At 39.3% G+C, this 16,279-nt stretch overlaps 1 protein-coding gene across 1 annotated transcript; it reads right to left on the minus strand.

Moving 5' to 3' along the window:
- Positions 1 to 5,844: 5,844 nt before the first annotated feature.
- lrrc8db (leucine rich repeat containing 8 VRAC subunit Db) lies at positions 5,845 to 15,437 on the minus strand. The gene is made up of 2 exons (XM_041792194.1): positions 14,818 to 15,437; positions 5,845 to 12,381 (listed from the first exon to the last, which is right to left on the minus strand). Exon 2 carries the CDS (start codon positions 12,377 to 12,379, stop codon positions 9,824 to 9,826), a length of 2,556 nt encoding a protein of 851 aa, XP_041648128.1. The 5' UTR covers positions 12,380 to 12,381; positions 14,818 to 15,437; the 3' UTR covers positions 5,845 to 9,823.
- Positions 15,438 to 16,279: the final 842 nt, after the last annotated feature.

The following is a 16,279-nucleotide window of genomic DNA, read 5'->3' on the forward strand; positions in this document are numbered from 1 at the left end:
TTTAAACAACTTGTCCCAATTACAGCCAATCACATGCGATCTGTGCCCTTGATTATCATCCTGGGCAGCAGACATCAAAGCGGCTGTCTATGGGCGCTTGACACGAGGCTGTGCAGTAATTAGTGGACTTCTCCGACGAGTGTTTCATCACCAAATGTTTTCAAAATACCCAATGTCTTCATTTGCAAGCAGTGGGGGGAGGGGGTTCATGTCGGGAGAGAATGATGCCCTACAGAAATAATTAAAACATAATTACAGCTCATCAGCTGTGCAAGTGCTCACAAAGTGCTGTCGCTGAAGATCTGCCGCTTTCCTCGGGGGCATCAGCGGAGTAACAGGCCACATACGGATCTGAAAATTCCCAGCACAGACACGTTTACACCAAATAAATGCTTATGTCTCATTACCAGAGATACCAGGAAGAAAATAAATTGGCCACAACAGACCTGATTTAAATGAGTGTCTTCTTGCTGCAACAGTGATACTTATGAGTGCTTATTATCCTCCATAAACACCTGCATTTATTAAAAATATGTTGTCTGCCAAGGACGTAGCAGGCAGCGCACATCAAACCAGAAACCTAGACTGCTCAGCAGGTCGTTAAAGCAATAACTTGTCTCCTTGGCTGATGTGTCAAACTGTATGCTCTGTAAAAACAAGAGATTGAGGAGCAAGTCAACCTTTTAAATTGACATCATGTTAGCTCTGTCCCCAGGATGCTGCACAGCCTCATGGCCATTGCTTCTCTGATGACCACTTGGTACAAATTTGGCTGGCAGTGCGGTCCTGTAAGGGGAAAAGTGCACGCTAAGTGTTTGTGACGAGTGCTAAGGCCATCGCTTGATTCCAAGGAAGTAATGAAGGCTGGACTGTAGGCGGTGTGTTTTCTTCGTCCACCTGATGGCGGACTTCTAACAACCCCAGTGTCAGGCCGGCTTAAGGTCATGCTTCCTCTCTCTGCTGCTCAGCCGGAGCTATCACGACATGTGTTTGTTCCTCCAAGCCCACAGCCGGGGAGCCAAATGGCACAATCGTCACTATCAAGTCTGCAGTGGTGCTGTTTGTTCTCTGTGTGTAATTCAGACAGGGACTGTTTATATGTGAGAATGCTGGGCAGATCATACTTTGAGCTAAAGACATGCTAGGCTAAACCAAAGGAGGAAACATGATGATATACATGCACAGATAGGATTACTTGGACTCATACATATGAGTATTCTGTCCAATTAGATTAATATATAGAAAATAGTAGAGGGCTCAGTACCAAATCTTGTGGTACTCACTTGTAGTACCTCAGAGGTAACCCCCTCAAACTCAACAGCCTGGGTACTGCCTGACAGATCCATACCCTTGAATGTTTTACCCTTTTATTGCTTTACATATTCTTGGGTTCTTCACCAAGCAAAGCGTTATGGGAGAGTGGCAAAGACAAAGCTCCTGTTAAAAAAAACTGAGATTAAATCTGTACTAGTTTGCCAAAAGGCATGCGGGAGACTCCATGGTCAAGAGGAAGAAAGTTCTTTCGTCAGATGAGACCAAAATGGTGCTTTTGGGCCATCAGACAAGACGCTATGTTTGGCAAACACCAGACACTGCACATCACCACCAACACACCATCCCCACTGTGAAGCATGGTGGTGGCAGCATCATGCAGCAGGGATGCTTCTCGGCAGCCAGTCCTTGAAGGCTTGTAAAGGTAGAAGGTAAAATAATTTTTAGGAAATTCCTGGAGAACAATCTTATTCAGTCTGCAACAGAATTATGGCTTGGGAGAAGATTCATTTTCCAGTTTAAAGACAACATGGTGAATGTTCTGGAGTGGCCAGGTCAAAGTCCGGAGTTCAATCCAACAGACAATGGCTGTTCACACCATGCAATCTGAGCCTGAGCAGTTCTGCGAAGAAGAATGGAGTAAAATTGCAGTGTCCAGATGTGCAAGCCTGAATGAGACAAATGAAAAAAATGGGTTAAACATCCAAGAGTGAACACTTTTTATAAGCACTGTTTATGAACAAATAGGGTAACTTGGAATCATAATAACATTTACATGGGAAAAAGTACTACTGGAATATTTTACAAAGTTAATTTCATGCATTAAATTATTTATTTAACTTCAGTTTAGTCAGTTTAGTTCCACTGACATCAGAGATCTCTTTTTTCAAGGGAGGCCTGACCAAGAATGTCAGCAGTCTTTCATCAGCTGTAATAGTTGCATACAGGGAGTTTGGATTCAAGATTTTTCACGAGAGATTTAAAATCATTCAGAGACACCAAATTTTGCAATTTATAGTTTTCACAGTTCTCTGAACCAAGTGGTCAGTTGCCTAAACCAGCGCTTCTCAACCAGGTGGGCATCAGGGCCCACCATCACCTCATGGTTAGAAATCATAACCCATATTTTTAAAATGTTCAGCCACTAACATTTCTTTAGTAAAAATGATGCAGTTTGGTCTCCAGACGGAACAAATGGAAAAAAAAATGACTAAACAAAGTAGAAGGATAAAACAGACATCATCCGTTTTATTTTACTAATTTTCCCAGTAAATAACATACACGACAAATTGGAAACAGCTTTAGGACCCACTTTTGGGTTCCAACCCACTGAGAACCACTGTCCCACATCATTTTACTGAATTAATCCTGAATTGGCTTTCATATGGAATTCCTGCCAAACTCCAAGCATGCCTTAATGTGTTTTGCATTGAGGAGAGACTTAAGTCTAGTCACTCTGCCATAAAGTCCAGATCAGTGGAGGGCTGCAGTGATGGTTGTCCTTTTGGAACTTCATGTCCTTTTGTCAGAGTGACCATTGGGTTCTTGCTCACATGTCTTACTGAGGTCCTTCTCCCCAATTGCTCAGTTTGGCTTAGGCGTTGTGCCAAACCTTTTCCATTTGAGAAATATGGAGGTCACTGTGTTCTTGAGAATTTTTTGCAGCCTTTTCCAGATCTGTGCCTTCCATGGCTTGGATTTTGCTCTAATTTGCATTGTCAGCTGTGAGGCCTCCTATAGAAAGGTGTGTGCCTACTCAAATCATGTCCAGTTAATTTAATTTACCACAGGTGGACTCCAATTAAGGTGTAAAACATCTCAGCAATGATCCAAAGAAATGGGAGGCACCTGAACTACATTACAAATGTTGTTGCAAAGGGTCTGAATATTTATGTCAATGCGATATGTTAGGATCTTAACTTTGTTGTTTTTACTGTGACAAAGCCTGCAGTCCCAAACAGCTGTTCAGATACACTGAGGTGGAAGAGCATGTGGCTGGTAGCCAAAGTTGGCATTGCAAAATAGTGCAAAAAATGCTTCAAAAACTTTCAATGTAGCATGTAATTGAACATGCTTTTTTTTGGCCCTTTTTAACCTTAAACTTGCAAAATTACACAGAGCAGCTGTACCAGTCTGTGGCGCCCTATAGCCTAGATTCATCACGCACATCCTGCTTTAAGGGGCAACACTCTCTGAAATCTCTGGAGGCCAAAGGCACTACTATTGACAAGTACCTCATACAATACAACTTCAAAAATACAAAAATATCCCTTTAAGATAATTATATTAGCACTAATAATATTATTGGTTCTATTTTTGTTCCTTTCCTCCCCCAAATTTCACTGACGTGAGTTAAGACTGCCTCTTTGATAAATTGCCTCAGACCACATTCAAATCAGGTTTAAAAATACATATAGAAGCAATTGATGGCCTAATAAATTACTGTAATTTCATATGATTCTGCTGTGAAAATTGGTATTTTAACATGGATGTGTATGAGACTTCTGGTGTTTAAGCAGCCAGCCTCAAGTGGACAATCAAGGAATTGAATGTTTTTTTTTTTTTACACTCGCACATTGGCTTCATTTTTGAACACTAAAAGTTGCTGCTTGGGTACAAAAATATATTTTTTCCACCGAAGAAAAGCAGATTTTACTACCACCACTGGCTCACAGTTATAGGCTGGGATAACTACATGATTCTGTGTTTTGAGCGAGCTGTGCCATATTTCTCAGCAGTGTTGGGGTTAAACAAAGCATCACACTGGTGTATTCAGATTACTTTTTGTCGCTTTTGCCATCCGAGGAGCGGAGACTCAAAAGTTGGTATACTCTATGGAGACTGAAAAATAAGTGGGTATACCTGCGTGTAATCTGCGTTACACCTTTACCTATTTAGCTCATTATGTTATAAAGCATTAGCTTGTTCACAATGGTTCACAGGTGAGCCTGATATACCATGGTTTTAATGCTACACAGGAGTAGATGTACATGTTGAAATTACATCAATAGAGATCAGTAACGTCCAAATATTTAATGAAAAAACCCAGAGATTTAAATTCATTTCTCAGAAAGATGTTATCCCAGATTCAGAGTATCTGTATTTTGTTGCACATTGATCATCACTTATCAAATTTCAACCCACCAGTATTACAGATAATTTAGATCACTGGTGGGTGGATGCTATCAAAACTCACATGAAGCGGGACGGGAAAAGTCTTCTGTAGAGAGGTGTGCCTTTCCAAATCCCATACAGCCAGTTTTATTTACCACAGGTGTACTCCAGTCAAGGTGTAGAAACTTCTCAACAATGATCATGAGAAATGGGAAGAACCTGAGCTAAATTTCAAGTGATGTAAAGTCTAAATACTTATGTCAATTGGATATTTTAGTTGTTATTTTTCATAAATTTGCAATTATTTGTAAAATTCTGTTTTCACTTTTTCATGATGGGATACTGAGTGTAGATTAAGGAGATTAAAAGTGAATTTTAAAAGTGTAGCACCAGGCGGCAACATAAAATAAAAAAAAGTGAAGGGGGCCTGAATACTTTCTGAATGCACTGTGGTTGCAGAAAAAAATTGCTTCAATGTTAAGATATGTGCTGACAACTTTTTTCCACTAGAGGACAGCACTGTCAAAGAAATGTGTTTAACATGAACGTCTACAAACAGTGGCGAACTGTACTACGGTTCATGTGTAATTATGTTTGACCAGTGCATTTAGACTGAATGGACAGACTATTCAGGCATTTGGGGACACCAAGACGATAATGCTGAGTACTACAATTAAAAAAAATAAAAACGAATTATTCTCCATGAAAATTAAACTCACATAAATATCTTAAGTTGAGCAAAAATCATAGATTTAATTCAGAAACAGGCTCTCTGTAATCTCTCTGTAAAGTTCCTTTTCTGGAGTGTGTGAGTTTCCAGCTTTAACCTCACACATACTATAAACTTAGAAGGTATTTGGATGAAAATAGAATTTGTATGTTGCTGAAGTTTCAATTTCTCTTAATTATTAATTGATTTTTTCTTTTATTTTAATATTTCATAATTCGGTTGTTACACTGAGGAGGTTTGTGGTAAAAAAAAAAATGGACAGCATAGCTTAATAGCAATTCAAATACTATTTTCTTTACTACTCTTATAAAAATTCCCCATCTTTTGCATTTATTTTTTAAAACAATGTCAGACCTGATCACAAAAAAAAAAAAGAAAAAAAAAGACGTATTTTTATATGCTACATAATGGATTTCCTTAAAGGGGATTATCACAGCCAAACTTTGATGTGTTCTAGAGGTTTTTTTTTTTTTTTTTTTTACTGAACTTCCATCCATCCATCATCTGCACAGCTTGTGTTGTTCAGGGTTGCAGGGGCCTGGAGAACTTAATCTATTTAAAATTGCAATTAAATTGAGTTTCAAACAGTGAGGACTATCAGTGATCAAAACCATCTTTGCAGCAGGTTTTAGCTGAATAAATTCTGCACATGAACAACAGTAGAAGTAACATGGTAATGTACAGTTCCTTTAATTGTATAACACATTTTACAAAGTGCTGTGCAGTGAGGAAAACAAATAATGAGGTAATAAATACATACAATGAGCACACAAACCACATGATAAATAAACTCTTTACAACAATAAAACAAGAAAGGAAAGGTGTAAAAATGAAAACATCATTGTGCGTTTGCTGACCACAAGAAAGGCAAAAAAACTACTACCTGCTCCTTTAAGGGAAAGATAGGCCTATAAGAAATAAAGGCATGATTCAATTTTTCAAAAAGGCGGCAGACAGGAACCTTCATTTATTCTAGTGTCAGAGTGAAAATGTTTTACATGTATACTGAAACTGGAATGCAGACAGTTAATGAGAATACAGGATAACACTGTTGTTCTTTTTGTTTATGCTGTTTTTGGATAATACTGCAGTGGTAGGAGCAAAAAATCTCTTGATGTGGAACACAAAAGTAGAAGTGATGATCTCATGGTCCTCTTTCTATCATTTATGAAGTTTCAAACACGCTTTAGAGACCTCTGACCCTCTGTCTCAATACCTTAGACAGGAATAAGTATCATCTATGATGCTGACAGTTTGGATACAAAAGTCTTTTACCACAAAAAAATGTCCCATCACTGTAGACAATCAACACATTTAATGTAAACAGAGTTCACCAAGAAGATTTCTCTGATTGAATGTCTGTAATAAAAAATGTAAAGGACACCAAGATGCTCTATAGCATGTTATTGTTGTTTTTAACACCACATAAAAAGATCTGGGTGTTTTAAAATTAAATTATTATAATTTCTATGTATTATTAATATATAGTACATTATATTATTATCATTTTTTATATGATAGTTAAAATTTCAGGCCTATAAAAATCTAACATGGCTTGACAACCAAAGCTGGTATTCACAATTAACCTTCTCTTTAAGTCTGAATAAATTTATCTGTATCTATCTGTAGAGAATCAAACAAATCTAAAGTTAAAAAACATTTATTGTTTCAAATTCATAAAAATTCTCATAGTTTTAGTGTGGATGTTTGTGCATACAAAAGGTAAAAAATATATCAGGGACATTTAAGTGTTATACTTTGCATCTATGTTAGTGGAACAAATACGGAGGTCAAAAAATAGCATTGAAGCTAAAAACAAAGTGTCAAAACGGCTTATCGAGTCACCACATGCTGTTTTGGATTAATCAGAGACTTTTTCAATTATTCAGAGACCCTTTCTCCTCTGGCATCACACTCAGGGTGGCGAGGTAAAAAGGATATCATAAAATAATATCTTTCTGTCTTATCAGACGATCTCATGCAGGTTGGCCAAACAGCAGGGAGCAGGTTTGCCCCGTCAATCAAGAATAGTCCAAACCTGCGGAAGATCAGCTGGCAAGACACATTACAGCATCATCACATGACTTATTGGGTAAAAAATATATAGTTGTTGAAGATAGTGTGAATTTAACTGGGGAAATACTATACTCCTGGTTACTAGCAGTGTGATTTTATGAGATATCCTAGCTAAGAAAGGTTTAAACAGTTTGTTTTAAAATGGAATAGGAAAGGCATAAATTGCTAACAAAATAAATATATGCTAGGTACTGGCTAGATGCTAATGTTTGCTATTGTTTAAAGGTGCAGTGCGTTATATTTAGCCAAGTAGCATTTAGTGGACAATCTTGGAAAAAATGAAATTATATGAATAAGCATGCCTATCTAAGTTAGTACTTAACCATCTGAATATAAAAGATTGTTTTAACCATATTAACTTAGAATAAGCCATTTATTCATACACAGGGAGGGTCCCCTCCATGGTGTCTGCCTTCTGCCTTGCATGTTTCTACAGTATCACAGAAGGGAGCAAATTAACCATTTATTTTTCTAATAATAGTTGTCACAGTTACAATCAGAAGTGATCATCCCAATCTAGAATCTGACTGTTTGATGTTGCTAACATTGCCTAGTTTTACACACTGTACCTTTAACAAAAGCTAGTTGGTTTAAAATAAGCTATTTTAACTTAAAAGTCTGCCTCTAGTGTTCCTAAACTCAACGGTAAAGCTGGATGTCCATCAACCAGAAGGTTGGGGTGAAAAGTGTACATTGTTTAGCATGCCTTTTCCATCAGCATGTAAATGTGGTGTAAATGGGTGAGCTTGTAAAGTTCTTAGAAAAGTCAGAAGATTAGAAAAGAGCCATACAAGTCCATTTACCCTTTCCCTGTCAGTTGTCTCCTTACTAGTGGAATGGGGTGGGTTAAAATGACTAAAATATAGTCTACATTTATTTAACTATAAACAGGATCATACAGCTTTAAGACCATATGTTTCCCACACTGGGCAAACCAGCAGTGAAAAATGGTCACCATGTGAATATGATGAATTCACCATGGAATTCCTTTCTACTCTGAATTCATTTGCAGCAACTGGACACAATTTTCCAAAAAATAAGTATTTTTCTGGGGTTTTGATAAGGGTAGTGGAGGTTGCTGTTTCAGATTTTAGTTAGTAATCACCTAGTTCTGTTCAACTGGGTTTAAATATGGTGACTGCGAAGGCCATAATACATGAGTTACTTCATAATCAAAGTGACCTAATCATCTGAAGACCCTGGAGCCTTAATGATGGGCATCTGTGGCATCAACCATTAAAGTGGCAGTTTTTCAGGGTTGAGGATATGGGCTAACTGTCCAAATGTTGCAATACTACCAGAAATCAAGAAGACAGTGTTAAGCAGAGCAGACAACAGCTCAAGCCAGACAAGCAAAATTCAACTAAGAAGAATGCTTTTGAAAATTAGCAGTGTGGTTAGGAACTATAAACATATATATGATGTTACCTACAGCTACAACAGAATAGTTGGGCGGAGATCAGCAGGGGCTGTTTTAGTAATTTGGAGTCCCCAGGCAATCTAGCAAAAAGCAACCATATCAAGTGAAAAAAGTATTTTGACACATCTCTTTTCAGGTAGCAAAGCCAGAGAACTAGAGAACATACACAAGTCTGAAATGTAAATACCCAACAGTTCTTCATCATCCCTTAGAACTGCATCTTCACTTTAACAAACCACATCTAAATATTTCTACATAACTCTAGTCTAGGCATAACTTTTAAAATAAAAAATATATATTCTAACTTTTGGTGTAATACCCGTTCTTCTACCTCAAATCATAAGTTTTTATTTATTGCATGCCTTTTACTACACATTAATCCAACTCATTGTTCCAGTAAGTCTACAGGGATCTACATAACTATAACTTGCTTTGTGATATTTTGGGGCTTTGTAGGGCCTTGGACCTCGATGTTGGGGCCAGGGGTCTTCCTCAGTGATTTTTTGGGATAATTGGAAACTATTTTGATACAGCTTGATTCACTCTTGGACCCTTATTTACATTCAAAATAGACACATTAAAAGTAGGTTTAGGCATATACCTTATATCTGATGCACAACTAAAATGACAGTGTCTTGAGGACCCTTGGAGGACAAGACCCAAGGCAATTGCCTACCATTTCCAGATAGTAAAACCACCTATGGAGATGAGACAAAACTGAATGTAAGTTGGATGGAAGTGAAAGTGAAGTGGAGGTCTTTGCATGACCGCTGTTGCTGGTTGATGCATTTATTTCAACGTCCGTCCTTCCGTAAAGTACGGATTGAAGCATAAGTGTAGTGACAGCTATATTATATGTGCATATCTACTGTATTTTATAAGTTAAGGATGCATAAATGAACCTTGGGACAAGTTATCCCAAACTGTACCTGCAAAAATGCCAGACACAGCATAAAAAAGGTAGTGCATTATCTTTAAGTGGGGTTCAAGCATTCAAGTTTTTCCTGTAGTTTATACTGTATATGTATACTGTCATGACTATTTCTTGATTAAACTCAAAATTACTCCAGTGGTACCAATGTGCTGCTTTGATCATTATATAAATTGCTGATACATCATGAGGCATACGAATACTCTGAGCTTCTTGAGTATAAAAATGACTACTTTGTACCAAAGATGATGCTGGACATTTGATGCCATTTGGGCTGCAATTATCGCCCATCACTCAGACACTTGCATCCATTTGGAAAAGAAACACTAGCTTCCTGATTGATGCTTTCTTTGACCTCAATTGGAAGTGAGTCAAAGAGGTGATCCTCCACGATGAGGCAGCTCCGGCGAAGGAGGCCGCACTGACCTAGCTGAGCCGGAAGACGATCCAGACAGTTTCCTTTCAATTCGAGATGCGTAAGCTGCGAGAGTTGGCCAATTTTCTCTGGAATGGAGGGGATACAGTTGTGGCTGAGACATAAGGTCCTTAGTTTCAAGCACTTGAAAAGTTGCTTGGGAACGACTTCAACTTTGTTGGCGTTGATGGCAAAGTGTTGGAGGTTCTGAAGAAAGCCAACCTCCAGTGGTATAGTAGTGATAGTGTTGTGGCTGACATCAAGGTACCTCAACTTGAGGAGAGTGAATAAGGATGAAGGTAAAGATTCGAGTTTGTTGTGTGAAAGATAGAGCGACTCGAGGTTTTTGACATGGCTTATGGAGAGAGGAATGGTGATGATCTTATTGTGCCAAAGTTTGAGGCACGTAAGTCTTTTTAGATGCTGAAAGCTGATGATCTCCTCGATGGTGCGGATGTTGTTGGATTTTAGGTCAAGTTCTTGAAGGTTTGTCAAACTGAAGATGGCATGAGGGATACGCTCCAGCTCACAGTTCAGAAGTTCCAGTTCTGCAAGATTCAGGATTTTCTTTAGACTGTTAAGCACTAAGAGTTTTGTCCCATCATTGTGGATAACCAATTTAATCAGATGTGGAGACAGATCTGTGATGTTTGTCGGGATCTTTGTGAGATTGCTTTTCAGATGCAGAACCTTTAAGTGCCTTAGATCTCGCAAAGACTCAAGTCCAATCATTTTGTTGTTTTCTGAGTTGAGATTACCAACCAAGTAAAGTTCTCTTAAATTTTTCAACATGTATACCCAGCTAGGAATCTCCCCAACATCTGTGAATTTGACATGAAGGCACCGGAGGTGATCACGAAGAAAGATAAAAGCTGTCTGTTCAACTTTGGCAGGACAGTGATAGAAGTGTAGCTCCTGGAGGTTTATCATTTGTGAGATCTTTGCTGTTATCCTGGCCTCTGGGATTAGCTCTAGTTTGAGTATTTCCAAATCTGTGAGATCAAACACAGCATCCGGCAACCCAGAGAGCATAAAGAGATGGAGCTCCAACTTGTCTTGAGGATTGCGAGTCACATGCTGCCTCAACTTCTCAAAAGTCCATTCGTGGTTCAGGCTGATCTCACGAAGTTTGTTCTCACTCACCTCGGAGAGGAAAACACCAAAGCGCTTCGAATAGAGCTGGTCATACTGGTCAACCATGTGGAGGAGGAACGCAAAGTCATTTTTGACATCTGGAATGTCACTGAAGCTACTCTCCTCCCTGACTTTCTCAAAGGAATACTCTTTTAGTGGTCGTCGAAAAAGCCAGAACAGTGTGTAGATACAGATGATACCATAAACACATATAAGAGCGATATAACTAACAAGGAGCTTCTTTAGCATGAATGCCATGTTGTGTGTGCACTGGAACCTTTTGTATCCAGTCAAATGTTTTATTTCAGGCTCGCACACATGGTCAAAATCTATAGAGGCAACAAAAGTCATTGTGTAGCAGAGGATCAGAATGAATTTGACTGTCTTGATGACTGTTTGAATGGCGTACAGCCTGTAAATCAAGTCACTGTCTTCCACATGAGCGCGGAATTTCCTAACCTTTTCAAACAGCGCTTTTGCTTGCTCGCCATCCTTCTTGTCCAGTATGGTCATTGAAGGAATTTCACTAACCAGTTTTTCAGCAGAAAAAGTAACCCCAGATTTGTTCAGCATTGGGGCAGACTGATTTGGACTTCCCTCCTCACTGCTTGTGGACAGATGCTTAAGGAGGGAGGAAGCCCCAGCTATCCTTTGTTTGTTCTCCTCTGAGTCCTCACACGCAGTCTCAGACAGCGCTTTGGTAGTCCAAGGGGATTCAAAACACTTTCCAAGTATGGAAACAAAATGTTCTACTTTGGAACTTGTCTTTGGGTACTTGAACCAGAAGTTGCTGCTGACCATCAGCACAATAGTGTGAATCAAAGCGAGGTATGGGAAATACTTGGAATACCAAGGAAGGGCAACATGGTAGCACATCTGGTTGACAAACACATACTGCTGAAAATCAAGCTTGGTCCGGACTCCTGTAGGCTGAGGCTGCCCTAAAGTACCCGGGGTTGTGAACTGAATCGTAGGGGTGATAATATCAGGAGGCTTTTTAGCCATTAAAGGAGCAGCTTGCTCTCCAATGGCACTTTCTTTGTTCCATAAACTATCAACTGTCTCTGGTGGCTGGGAAGCTAGGAGTCCCCCAGTATCCTCTGTGGCTGGTTCCAGGATAGGGAGACAAACTACCTGGTCCCTGGTTAACTGCATGGTTCCAGAAAATATAGCCAGCATCAACATGACAATACCAAGATAATCCATGAAGACGTCCCACCATGGTTTCAGTATTCGATAAGTTGGTTGGATGTCATTCAGGGAGGCGACTTCTGTGAGGGTGAACATTCCTGTAAAAGAGAATATGCATTAATAAGACACTATTATTCAACAGAGTCTCCATACAAGTCCCATCTGTTTTATTCAATAAGAGTCTCAATACAAGTTCAATCTTTAGTGAAGAGCTAAAATACCAGAGGTGGAAAAAGTGCCAATCTACTGTACTCAAGTAAAAGTATAGTTACTTTGGTTAATATGTACTTAAGTGCTCTGATATGAAAGCCCACTTGGAGTTTGCACAAAAAAATCTGCATAAACAGCCAAGCAGGCTTTCATATGTTTTGCACTGAGGAGATGCTCCTGTCTAGCCACTCTATCATAAGCCCATTTCTGTGGAGGGCTGCAGGGATGGTTGTTTTTCTGGAACCTGGCCCATCTCCACACATCTCTGGAGCTAAGAGTGACAATCTGGATCTTGGTCACCTCATGTACTTAGGCCATTCTCCCTCATTGCTCAGTTTGTCAGGACAACCAGCTCTTGGGAGAGTCCTGGTTGGGCCTAACTTCTTCTATTTGATAAATATAGAGGCCACTTTGATCTTGTGAATCTCCAGCACAGCGTAATTTTTTGTACCCTTCTCCAGATCAGTGCCTTGGAACAGTATTGTCTTCAGGCAGTTCCTTTGGCCTCATGGCTTGGTTTTTGCTCTGTTATGCATTCTCAGCTGTGAGGCTTTCTATAGAAAGGCATCAATTTAATTTAACACAGGTGGACTCCAATCAAGGTGCAGAAATATCTCAGATCCAGAGAAATAGGAGGAACCGGAGCTAAATTTCATTATGGATTACTGAGTGTAGATTAATGAGAAAAAACAAGAATTTAAATGACTGTAGCATCAGGCTGCAACATAACAGCGTTGAAAAAAGGGAAGGGGATCTGAATACTTGCTGAATGCACTATAATTACACAAAACAAGGGCTGGGCTAAATTAACACTTTGGAGGGGAAATGCTCACTAAAATTCCTGGAGGGGTTCTGAATACTTACGTCAGTGTGATATTTCAGTTTATTTCTAAAAGAAAATAAAAAAAGCTAAAATTATGTTTTCACTCTGTCTCGATGGAGTCTTGCATGTGGATTATTGAGAATACTTTTTTTAACTAAAGCATCGGGCTGCAAGAAATGTTTTTAAAAAACCAAAATGGTACTAAATAAAGAGATGTTAGGAAGCCAAAAGACCAGCCCTTATTACTGAGCTGAGCCAAATAATCCAGGTCTCTAACAAGAGATGTAATTCCCATTACTCATGGTTGAATGGACATAAACAAAGCCATGCTTTTTGTTTACAAGAGGAATACAGCAGGTCACATCATCCAGACCACCTCCATATGCAGTGTGAGTTATCTGATATCGAACCTTTTTTAGTATGCATTGTCATGCTTCCACACAAAGCATGAAGGATTACAACAATGTAAACGATATGGACAAAGCCTTGGAAACAGCCTGACATCATACATTTTAAGCCCAAAAGAAAGTGAAACCTCAGATTCTCCACAGCTGAAGATTTAGGCCTAGCTACAACTGAATGTTGTAGGATGTTATCTCTGTTGATATGTCAAATGTGTGACTAACATTTACCCTTTTTGTTTGTCCTAGCAGCTTCACAAAGAAACATTTGAGAGCAGCGCACAAACAATTTAAAGATTGTGAGGACTAGAAAGATATGCAACATTGCATGTGTCCTCCAATCCAAAGAAGGCTTTAATTCGCAGACATATTTAGAAGGGGCAGCGGGGTCAGCCTTGTCAGATTGTTATGGATTTAGAGATGACACAGCCCTGGATGTGGGACACTGACTGCACAGCAAGTTATCTGAAGGGACAGAGCATGCCATATTGAACACATAGCCTATACAGTAGCCTACCTACATAGTTCATTCATAATGCACCCCTCTAACTGTTTTATGAGGTACTGTGCACAGTCTATTGTCTTTCTACATGCTTAGTCTGAATAGGATGGCCATGCAGTTCATATTCATGCCTGGAGGCACTCATTTCCAACTAGACATAACCTCTACTGGCATATTGACTGTTCTGTTATGGTTTAGTTTATCCAATAGAAAAAGCAAATGTGCGCTTCTGTAGTGCTCCCGTGTGAGTTGGTACACAAATAATTTGAAAAAAATGTTCCACCACTTGGACTTCTTGTGTTTTGTACGTCGACAGCATGAAGGTCACTATTTTCAATAAGGCAGCAGAGCAGGCTGAGACCGGCTACAGCAGCAAGACGCATCCACGGACCCCAAAAAAAGAGGTGGACCTGACTTAAAACGCAGCAAAAAATCAGATTTCCATTAGATCAAGGCTGACTCAGATAAAGCACCTATTGTATTGCTATTTTATCACGAGGCGTTAAAGCTAACACTAATGGGGCAATGCATATTGCGTATATTTTAGACCCTGGATGAGACTAGCTGAAGAGAAGCAACCTAACGCACTCATACGTACCTTTAGGAGTCCTGGTCCCGTTATGTCGACGCTAGCAGTACCGAGCAACGCCTCTCTTTAAAAGCCATGTTTCACTGCGGTAATGAAGCCGTCCATTCTTCGCTTCAGACGAACCGTGGGCCTGCTGGCTGGGCTGTAAACAGCTTATCTGAGTCTGACTACCCCCACTCCGCTTCAGATGGTTGGGTCCTCTGCCTCTGACTGGCGACACAGCCGGCACGCAGCACCAGCTGTTCACTGTGTCCTCAGCTAGATGCTATTCACACCCTCAGCGAGGTCTTTCCTCTGTACAACTCATTATGACCATTCAGTTTAAACAGCTCTGCTGCAGAGGGCAAGGACACGTTTGTTTATTTCACAACAGGAGCTGATACGAGTCACTGCAGAGCACTTTAGTAACCTAGCGTGGAGAGATGACCCTCTGATGTTAGGGAGCGTCGCAAAAGAGCAGGTGCTCCAATATCACGAAAATAAGGGAGCTTGTTTCATGAACCGAAAACGCAGTGGGAAAACTCCAACTGCGCTCATTCAGAAGGATCTTGCTTTTCTTTTCTTTCTTTTTCAGAAAATGAAATGAAAGCCTTGTTTACTCAGGGTTGTTGTACCGTCCAAAAATAAATAAATACAATAAACTAAATAAACGTAACTTACAAGCATAATCAAACAGCCACTGATGCACCGTGGGGATGTACCAGAGTTGGAAATGAAGTTGTTTCACCTACCTCCCACTTTGGCTGGTGGATTCAAAAATCTACCAGCTGCTGACATTTTTTAAAAGCCGCTTTATTTTAACAAGCAGCAAAAAGAGATGTTTAGTACCTATAAAAAAACAGGAATTATAGTACTCGTTATTGGTTATAAAAGAAAATGGTCCTACTATCTAAGAAAATGCTGGAATCCATGTTTTTCACATTAATTAGAGGCTGAATGAGTCTTCATTGCAGCCCGGTCATGAAAAATCAGATTTAAATTTATATTCTACAGTAAAGCATGAAGCCTGTACTAGACTACATTATTCTTCTTAGCACAAATCAGGGCTACCATGCGAGGATTTAGAAGGGTGCATGGTCTGTATTAAAGTATAAAGCTAGAGAAAATAAACACAAATAAATATGAAATAAATGCGGGACAAAGTTACATTTGCCAAAAAAAAAACAAAAAAAAAAACAAAACAAAACTGTTTTCATTGAACAAGGGACTTTCTCCCATTTATAAAATCAACATTAATTTTGGATTCATACCACCAAATGTGTCCCTTTTAAATACAACTTGTTTGTCTTATCATCCTTTTCACATAATTTATATGTGAAACTATAGTTGTAATCATCATTTGGCATGTTTACTGGCCTACCACAGATCAGCACCCTGTACGGATACAAGTTCTGTTTTATAGCCTACTTGTGGTGAACGTGAGTAAATATGCCAATGCCTACATTATTTCAGACTATTTTGGGATAAAATG

This window comes from Cheilinus undulatus, linkage group 7 (genome assembly GCF_018320785.1).
Source record: "Cheilinus undulatus linkage group 7, ASM1832078v1, whole genome shotgun sequence".
In the NCBI taxonomy this organism is placed as follows: domain Eukaryota; kingdom Metazoa; phylum Chordata; class Actinopteri; order Labriformes; family Labridae; genus Cheilinus; species Cheilinus undulatus.